At 43.2% G+C, this 10,000-nt stretch overlaps 1 protein-coding gene across 3 annotated transcripts in view; it reads right to left on the bottom strand.

Annotated features, from left to right (window-relative positions):
* arhgap12b (Rho GTPase activating protein 12b) overlaps window positions 1-10,000 on the bottom strand; it is a 47,013-nt gene that overhangs the window by 11,541 nt on the left and 25,472 nt on the right. For all 3 annotated transcript variants that reach the window (XM_062520757.1, XM_062520756.1, XM_062520758.1), the window contains exons 3-6: window positions 9,882-10,000; window positions 6,339-6,470; window positions 6,076-6,156; window positions 4,195-4,320 (exon numbers count right to left, since the gene is read on the bottom strand). The exon at window positions 9,882-10,000 is cut by the window's right edge and continues 121 nt beyond it. In XM_062520757.1, coding sequence (XP_062376741.1) covers window positions 4,195-4,320; window positions 6,076-6,156; window positions 6,339-6,470; window positions 9,882-10,000 — 458 coding nt within the window. The remainder of the gene's footprint in view (window positions 1-4,194; window positions 4,321-6,075; window positions 6,157-6,338; window positions 6,471-9,881) is intronic.

Genomic DNA, 10,000 nt, shown 5'->3' with positions numbered 1-10,000 from the left:
TATAAATATTAACTTTTATAAATAGAGGAAATAATGTTTCAAATTTTTAATGAACGCTCCTGGCATAATTGTGCAAGTGTCTATTTTACTAAGTGGCAATCACTTTTCCCATACATACATTTCTAAAATGGTAGGAACTCCGTAAAGTTCGTCACAGAAAAAAATGTCCTTTGGTGTTATGCAATAACCTGATGTTAAGTTGGCCAAAATCATGGACAAATACATTTAGTTGAAAGACCCCATTCAAGGTCATGTGACTGAAGACCCCAATGAAGCCCTGGAGCAGTGAACATGGTGAGAATTTCTCTCAAGAGTTGTTCAAATATTCAATTATGTTTTCAGACCACTGAAGTTGTTAAGTTTTTTTGTCCTTTGGTGTGACACCCCTAAATGCCATTTTTGTATTAAAATTTGTATTTTTAACAGCAGGACTATGTAATATTATGCAAATGCATGATGCCAGTTGCTAATGACGGCTCAGTTAGTATTAGCATGGTCATTAACTGCCACAAAAGCTTAAATGTCCTTTGGTGTGACAGGAAATGTCCTTTGGTGTGACACTTATAATGACTTAAATTCAAATATTTATTGCTATTTTAGAGACGACATACAATGTTCTGAAGTGTTACTAAAGCAACTATAATATAAAGTACATGAATCTAAAACTTTTTTTTTTTATAACAGAAAGAACCTCCCTGCAGGACCTGTGGCCCAACCTGCCCTGGAACTTCCAGTGTTGCCACCAACGAATAGAATGTCATTGTAGATAATTGTGTCAAGTATGATTAAAAACTGCTCTAACAGCTGAAAAAACAGCCTGACCAGCTTAGGGTGGTTTGCTGGTTGACCAGCTTGTTAACCAGCTTGTTTGACCACCTATGATGGTTAACCAGCTATAGACCAGCAAAAGTCATGCAAAAACATACCTGCAGCTTACGATGGTAATTCTGCTGGTTTTGCTTGTCGTACCATCTCACGCTGGTCATTTTAGTTGGTGTTGCTGGTCTACATTACTGGTTTTTACTGGTCATGCCAGCTTATGTTGGTCATACTAGCAAACCAGTATGGCCATCTTACACCTACAATGTCAAGCTTGGCAGGCTGGTCACCAGCATGACCATCTCACACCAGCTGTATCCCACACGACAGGCTGGTCACACCAGCATGACCAGCTTCCTTAGATGGTCACGCCAGCATGTCCACCTGGTGGCCTAACCAGTTATACCAGCAAAGACCAGCAATAGCTGGAGGAAAACCAGCAAAAAACAGCTAAAACCAGCTACCAACATCAACATGGTTTCTTGCTATTTTTCAGTAGGGATGTTTTAGATAGAGTGTACTTCATGAATGTAACGCAATGTTTTAAAATGGAATTTCCCTATTGAGGATTATGGTCCCTCTTTTGGCGATCAAAAACGGATGGTCAGAAGCACAACGTTTATAGACATTAAAGGCATGGCAGTCCACATTAACTAATTTAATGGTGTGATTTTGTCAGGTGCTGGACACAAAAGGGTTGTTCTTATGTCTCTTAATCAGTCATGGGTGTGTTTTGGGCGTAACATCCTTTAAAACAATGAGAATAATATCTATCATTTCCTTCAACAGCAAACAATGCAACTTCACACAGCAGCACATTTGAAGGAATCTGCATGCACACAAGACTATATGGAACAGGGATTCCACTAAACCTTGCTTTACTTGTGACTAGCAGAGTTTAGCCTACATGCATCTGCACTCACCTATTATTTGAACTCATAGACAAACTGAAACTTCACCGTGGTTTCATAGTCGACAAATTAGTTCAACACAGTTAAGTACTATTACTATTGACTGACAATGGGTTATCATCAAAAAAAATAGCCTGGAAAAAGCAACACTTATCCAACAAATGTCCTCCTTTATCACTGTTACAATAAACACTACATATATTCTGACTCACTTCATGCAATAGCTATCTTTGTCCTTCAGTGTGACATTTTGTCCTATAGTGTGACAAACATAAAACAACAGAAAAACATCCTTAATTTCAAAACGTACTTTAAAAAAAGCCAGGTTTGGCATGAGGGGAGCTCCAATAATGGCTCCTCTTAGATAGGTACAATTTCAAACAGTTTTGTAAGGTTAGCGGAAAAAAATGTATCGACATTCATAGGAAAAAGTCAATCAAGTTCATCTATTCATGGTGAAAATGATTGTAATTAGAACTTTTATGTGAAATAAATATAATTTTAAGAAAAGAATGATTTAATAATGTGAACAATTCTGTTTCATGTATTTTTAAATGTTATTCAATATCATTTCTTAGTACTTTTTAAATGTCACACCATAGGACACATTCACAGTGCAGATGAGTGTAAACGTGGAAAAAATAGGTGAGGTCATTGACGAAATGAGTGACCACTATTATTTTCAGAAACTACAGTTTCCATACTACATAAATATTTGTATTTTTTCTTTAAAAATTATGTTTTCCAAAAAAAACACTTTTTCTTGGCCAGATGTCAACTACCCATATACAAACTTTCAACGTTGCCTACAACCAGTTCTGTACTATCAAATTTCAGATATACGCACACTCTCTCAGACATACATAAGGACAGTAAAGCACCTCTCTCTCACACACTCACTCACACACTGACACACTCACACACGGCAGGCCACAGGAAGGAGGCTAATTGGCTTTCCGATGCCCTGCAGAGTGTGAGACTTATGTCTTGTGTATGTGCGCGGACATGTGTGTGTGGGTGTGGGTGTATGTGCGAGCGAGCAAACGAGCGTGCGTGTGTGTGTGTGTGTGTGTGTGTGGAAGACGGGCCACCCACTGCCTTACTGAGCAACTGAGAGGGCGATAACACACTGCCTGGTGTGCCTGTGATGGAGATGTACCGAGGCTGTCTGCCCTCCTCACACGCCTATACTCATCATCATAGAACTGAGGGGCGCTGAGAGCCCCGGGAAACAGAGGCATTCTGGAACATTCCAGGCAACACATAAAAAAAAGTCCTCTTTCGACTTAAATTCTTGGAAAAAACAATCCACATTCTGTTCTATTTCAACAGTAACCCCTCGTCCAGGGGGACTTACGTAAGTAAAGTTTTGGGCAGGCACAATTAGTGTGTGTGTGTGTGTGTGTGTGTGTGTGTGTGTGTGTGTGTGTGTGTGTGTGTGTGTGTGTGTGTGTGTGTGTGTTCAGGCAATTAAATGATTAAATTATGCAAAAACTGTGTGTATTTGAATGGAACTCTGAATCCAGAGTCGTGTCACATCCACTAGTACTGGGTCCTGATGGCGCCAGTACTCCATGCTGCTGGGAGGACCGAACACTGATTGGTCTCTTTAGGAGCCTAAGTCAGACTTCTGACACTGATCAGAATAATTTGGTGCTCGTTAATGTCCGCCTGAAAAACCCCCAAGGATTGTGGGATTACAAGGCTGGACATCAGCTGGATCCGATCACAGTAAACGGCTTACTGACGCCTGCATGCTTAATTCTGAACTACAATGACTGAGAGAGCCTGTCTCACATCACCCGCCCCCCCCCCCTTCCACACACACACACACTTACACTACGTACTGTAGAAACACAAATAAAACAAAAACGGTAGACAGTCATTTAAGTGCCCAGTCATCTCACTTAGACACTTGTGTCTGCTACACATGGGCCATCACACATTAAAGCACATCACACTTCAGACATTCTGTTGGACTGACGAATGGATACAATATGAACAGCTCATGAACAGAAACAGCCAACAGAGATGAACATTACAGACAGTGCTTGGGACAGAGACCCAGGGGAAAGATGAGAGAAAGTGTGGAGGATGTCAAAGAGAGAGAAAGAAGCCCTTTTCACACTGAAAGCCGGCAATTTCCCGTGTGAAAAGGAGGCGCAATATTCCTCCTTTCAAAAAAAAGCCGCCACGGTGTGGGCGTAAACATGTGAGCACTGGGCGTGAAGTTGAACAGTGACGAACAACATTGGCGTCAGAACAACATTTAGTTTAGTAGAGAGAGAGAAAGAGAGCGCGCGAGAGAGAGAGAGAGAGAGACAGATAAAGGGAGGATGGAGAGAAAGTACGAGAAAGATAGATAGATAAATAGACAGCTTAGTGGATAGACAGATAGATAGATAGATAGATAGATAGATAGATAGATAGAGAGGGGGCGTGAAATGAGAGAGGCGTAGTGTACCTTATCAGTGAGCTCCAGGAGGTAGGTGCTGTGCCTCCACTTGGTGAGGACGATGGGCTCCGGCTGCTTCCGCTCCAGACTGCGGGACTTCTGCACCTCACAGGGGGCTGGAGGAGAGAGTGAGTACTGCAGCGGAGAGAGGGAGGGAGGGAGGGAGAGAGGGATAGAGAGGGAGAGAAAAAGAGAGAGAAAGAATCAGATAAACAGCTGCATAACGGATATAAACAGATAACTCTCACTGAATGCTTACAAACAACATTATCATGATAGAGAGATGATATTTTGGCTGAACTTCCGAACCACCATCAGGCAAATGTCTCCAAGCAAAAACAGCCTGTTCCACTCACATTCATAATCCATGTTAACTTTGTTTACCAGCAAAAAGTCAGATTTACAACATACAATCTCCTTGGTCATGCAAATACCAAAAGCTAAATGAAATGTCACAGAAAAAAACACACACATTTTACCGGGAGACGGAAGTCAATGGTAACAGGATATTAGAAGGCTACAACCTTTTGAGGCCAAATAATCACCTTAGCGCCCACCTGCTGACTAATACGGTTGAATAACAGACAACCGGCCAGGCAGCAGGCCACAGGAAACGCTAGCGGCCGCTAACACTGAACGAGGCTAGCAGAGAGTGAATGGCAATCGCTGATGAAGGGGATGTAGTGAGGATGATGAATAAAAATAAAAATAAAAAAAAACAAACATCTTAACATTTTGGAATGTGCCACAGCCTGCCAAAAGGATCAACTGATAACAATATTATACATTATGTTCATTTGATTAATTGGTTTGGCAGAACAAAAACAGAATAGCATCTAACTATCTCTTCTCTAAAACAAGCATGCATTGTATACGAGTACAATGGAAATCCACATCATGACTTGGACAATTCCTTTAGAGAACAGCAGGTTAATTTAATTCCATTTTATTTATGCAGCACAATTGACATCTCTCAAGGTCCGTACGCAGACATGAGCCAAGAAAACATCGAGCCAACAAAACATTTCTGCTCTGATTTGTGCGAGAGACACAAAGGGTAGAAAACTCACTGGCAAACACACAGAAGAGAAAGAGAGAGAGAGAGAGCAAAAGTGAAGAGAGAGAGAGAGAAAGAGAAAGAGAAAGAGAAGGAGAGAGAGGAAGAACTACTACTGACACAGCACCCAAGTTAAAGAGATAAACTGTCTGTGTCCTTCTACTCCTATCTATCCATGTCCATATTTAGCTGTATCTGCCGATGTATCCAGTCCCACTCTGGACACCGAACTCACAACCTCGGACATGGGGGAACGACAGGTGCACTAGACAAGAGGCTAAACCCCATGGGTGCTAGTGTCGGTCACTACTAGCTTGTCTCTTAGATGCAAGAGAATCTTCCTCCCAGCACAACACTTCACTCCAGCCACTGGCTACCGATACACCAAAACAACAACTTCTCAAGAACAACAGCGCACAGGCTCAGAGCTAGGGAAGGATGGGAGGGGGCAGTCTAAAAGCTCAATCTCTTGGAAATAAACAACATTTATGCTGCAACTCATTTTTTGGTTTGTTTTTTAAGAGAGTAAGAAGTTCTCCCTGAATACTGTACCTCTCTCCTCCTCCCAAAAACACCACGGATCTTCAGCTTCCCTTGCCCATACACTCCACTGTGTGTGTGTGTGCGTGTGTGTGTGAGAGCGTGAGTGTGTGTGGTTGCGAGAGACTGTGAGTGAGTGAGTGAGTGAGAGTTGCTAGCCTATTGACCAGTCTGGTCACCTCGGTTTGCAGGCACCTGAGAAGTCTGAGCTTCATTGAACAGATTAACCTGCTGTCAGATTAAGAGCAGTGTGTGTGTGTGTGTGTGTGTGTGTGTGTGTCAGTGGGACTTACTTTAGGCAGCTCCCACTCCGAGCGGGAGCCATCTGCACTGTAGTAGTACGGTCGTCCCTGATCATCCACATGCTTCATCCACTGTAAGGAGAGAGACACACACACGTGCACACACACACTTAGGTTTTTTGCCAACTCTCCTAAAATGTCATGACATCTAAAACAAACATCTTGTTATGCGGCGAGAGAGCGAGCGAGAGAGAGAGAGAGAGAGAGAGAGAGAGAGAGAGAGAGAGAGAGAGAGAGAGAGAGAGAGATATTACCTTTTCATTGGTGTACTCGCACACGTAGAGTGTGTGGCCGTGCTCGTCCAACTCCTCTGACCAGCCTCTAGGGGGCGACCCATACTGGCTGTCCGACTGGCTGGAGTAGGTGCTGAGACTGTTCTCCTCCGACTGACACACACACACACACACACACACACACAGACACACACACAGACACACACACAGACACACACACAGACACACACACAGACACACACACAGACACACACAGACAAACACAGACAAACACAGACACACACACACAGACAAACACAGACACACACACAGACACAGAGATTATGTCATTCTTCTGAATGAAGAATAGCGGATGAAAAAACAGGTAGTATGTTTCATTGGCAGATGGTGTGTGTGCACATACATGAGAGTGCGCGTGTGCTCGCAGTTACATAATACAATGTGTACATGTACGAGGGTGTGTGTGTGTGGTTTCCGAGAGTGTGGCTGCACCGCAGGCCATTACACCCTTGCCTACCCACACACACACACACACACACACACACATACAGCTCAGTGTGCAGTGCAAAGCAGAAGTTTAACTAAAGAAAACTTCTTCTTTCAAGTCCGGGGAGTGCTCAAATGTGCGGGCACACACACACACGCACACACACACACAGGCAAGGGAATGTGGCAGATCTTTAATGTCTGGCTGAGGCTTAGAGGAGCTTAAATATAGAGACCTACTTAGACTTGTCCTGGTTCTATACTGCTGTGTGTGTTGTTTGTGTGTGTATGTGTGTGTGTGTGTGTGTGTGTGTGTGTGTGTGTGTAAAGTTTGCAATGAGAGCATTTAGTGTCTTATATCCAAAGCAGACTAAATCTGAAGTAAATGTAAAAAAAAAAAACCTTGAAAATCACATGTGTGATCATTTGTGTGTTTGAGCGTGTGTATGTGTGTGTGTGAGCGTGTGTGCGTGTGGCATGAAGTACATCCTCACCACATTCTTCAGACCACATCCTCACCACTGCTCTTCTTACCAAGAGAGTTGACTCTGTTACACGTGTGTTGTGTGTGTTTATGCACAAGTGCTACATGCTGCTATTTGTGTGTGTGTACTGCTGGGCAGCTCTGTGCATCTACTGCTGTCTTGCAAGCGCAGTGCCATACAGGTGCTGCTGTGTGTGTGTGTGTGTGTGTGTGTGTGTGTGTGTGTGTGTGTGTGTGTGTGTGTGTGCGTATGTGCATATGTGTGTGTGTTTGCATGTGTGCATATATGTGTGTGTGTGTGTGTGTGTGTGTGAGTGTGTGCGTATGTGTGTGGGTACGCGTGCATATGTGTGTGCATACGTGTGCATATGTTTGTGTGTTTGCATGTGTGCATATATGTGTGTGAGTGTGTGCGTATGTGTGTGGGTACGCGTGCATATGTGTGTGCATACGTGTGCATATGTGTGTGTGTTTGCATGTGTGCATATATGTGTGGGAGTGTGTGTGAGTGTGTGTGTATGTGTGTGGGTACGCGTGCATATGTGTGTGCATACGTGTGCATATGTGTGTGTGTTTGCATGTGTGCATATATGTATGTGTGTGTGTGTGTGTGTGTGTGTGTGTGTGTGTGTGTGTGTGTGTGTGCGTATGTGTGTGGGTACGCGTGCACATGTGTGTGCACATGTGTGCATATGTGTGTGTGTTTGCATGTGTGCATATATGTGTGTGTGTGTGTGTGTGTGTGTGTGTGTGTGAGTGTGTGCATATGTGTGTGGGTACGCGTGCATATGTGTGTGCACATGTGTGCATATGTGTGTGTGTTTGCATGTGTGCATATATGTGTGTGTGTGTGTGTGTGTGTGTGTGTGAGTGTGTGCGTATGTGTGTGGGTACGCGTGCATACAGCGCCCTCCACAATTATTGGCACCCCTGGTTAAGATGTGTTCTTTAGCTTCTAATAAATTCACTTTTTTTTTCCAAATAATATAGGACCACAATGAAAAAAAGCGTAAAATCCAACCTTTAATACAAGTGCATTTATTTAAAAGGAAAAAAATCCCACATTAAGAAATAATTATTTTCCATCAAATCATGTGTGCCACAATTATTGGCACCCCTGATGTTAATGCTTTGTACAACCCCCTTTTGCTAATAAAACAGCACCTAATCTTGTCTTAGAATGTTTCACAAGATTAGAGAAAACAGAAAGAGGGATCTTCGACCATTCCTCTTTGCACAAAATGTCCAAATCATCCAACGACCTGGGTTCTCTCCTCTGCACTCTCCTCTTCAACTCACCCCACAGGTTTTCAATGGGGTTGAGGTCTGGGAACTGAGATGGCCATGGTAGGAGCTTGATACGGTGTCTGGTGAACCATTTCTGTGTAGACTTGGCCATATGTTTAGGGTCATTATCTTGCTGAAAGACCCAGTGACGATCCATCTTCAGCTTTCGGGCAGAGGCCACCAGATTTTGATTTAAAATGTCCTGGTATTTCAAAGCATTCATGATGCCATGCACCCTAACAAGGTTCCCAGGCCCTTTGGAAGAGAAACAGGCCCACAGCATCACCAATACTCCCCCATACTTCACAGTGGGCATGAGGTGCTGTTCTGCATACTCATCTTTTTGTTACGCCAGACCCACTTAGAGTGTTTGTTGCCAAAAAGCTCTAACTTCGTCTCATCTGACCAAAGCACACGGTCCCAGTTTAAGGCCCAGTACCGCTCCAGACGTTTGTGCTTATGATTTTGAGTGAGAAAGGGTTTTTTCCCTGCATGCCTCCCAAACAACTTGTTGGCATGTAGATAGCGCCTGATGGTTGTTTTGGAGACTTTGTGACCCCAAGATGCAACCATTTGATGCAATTTTGTAACAGTGAGTTTTGGAGATTTTTTATTTCTCTTACCATCCTCCTCACTGTGTGTGATGGCAAAATAAACTTGCGTCCTCTTCCAGGCTTGTTTACCACTGTTCCAGTTGTTTTAAACTTCTTAACGATTCCTCTGACCATAGATATGGACAGGGGTGCGAGTGGCTATTTTCTTATAGCCATTGCCTTACTTGTGAAGGTCGACACACATCTGCCTTACTTGAACAGTGTGTTCCTTTGTCTTTCCCATGTTGAAGAGAAATGGCCTCTGTGTCACGTCATATTGATAGCCCAGGGAAACAGGATGTTAAGAATTACTAATTAAATGTTCCTACATACTCTGATTGACTTTGTAAACTAATGTAGAAATGACAGAAATGACAGAAATACTTTAATTACATTTATTTCCTAGGAATTGTTAGGGGTGCCAATAATTGTGGAACAGGTGATTTTATGAAGAATAATTATTTCTTAATGTGGGATTTTTTTTCCTTCTAAATAAATGCATTTGTATTAAAGGTTGGATTTTACGCTTTTTTTCATTGTGGTCCTATATTATTTGGAAAAAAAATGAATTTATTAGAAGCTAAAGAACACATCTTAACCAGGGGTGCCAATAATTGTGGAGGGCGCTGTATGTGTGTGCACATGTGTGCATATGTGTGTGTGTTTGCATGTGTGCATATATGTGTGTGTGTGTGTGTGTGTGTGTGTGTGTACCTCCATGTCGGCGCTGCTGGGCGGCTCGGTGCGGCTGCGCGGCGGTTTCCAGGTGGTGGCGTGTGTGTGTGTGTTGTGGTAGTAGAAGCGGCCGCTGGTGTGCCGGTGCGTCTCCCAGG

Source organism: Sardina pilchardus, chromosome 19 (assembly GCF_963854185.1).
Source record: "Sardina pilchardus chromosome 19, fSarPil1.1, whole genome shotgun sequence".
In the NCBI taxonomy this organism is placed as follows: domain Eukaryota; kingdom Metazoa; phylum Chordata; class Actinopteri; order Clupeiformes; family Clupeidae; genus Sardina; species Sardina pilchardus.
The sequence above is the reverse complement of the archived record's forward strand: the minus strand, read 5'-3'. Positions and strand labels throughout refer to the sequence as shown.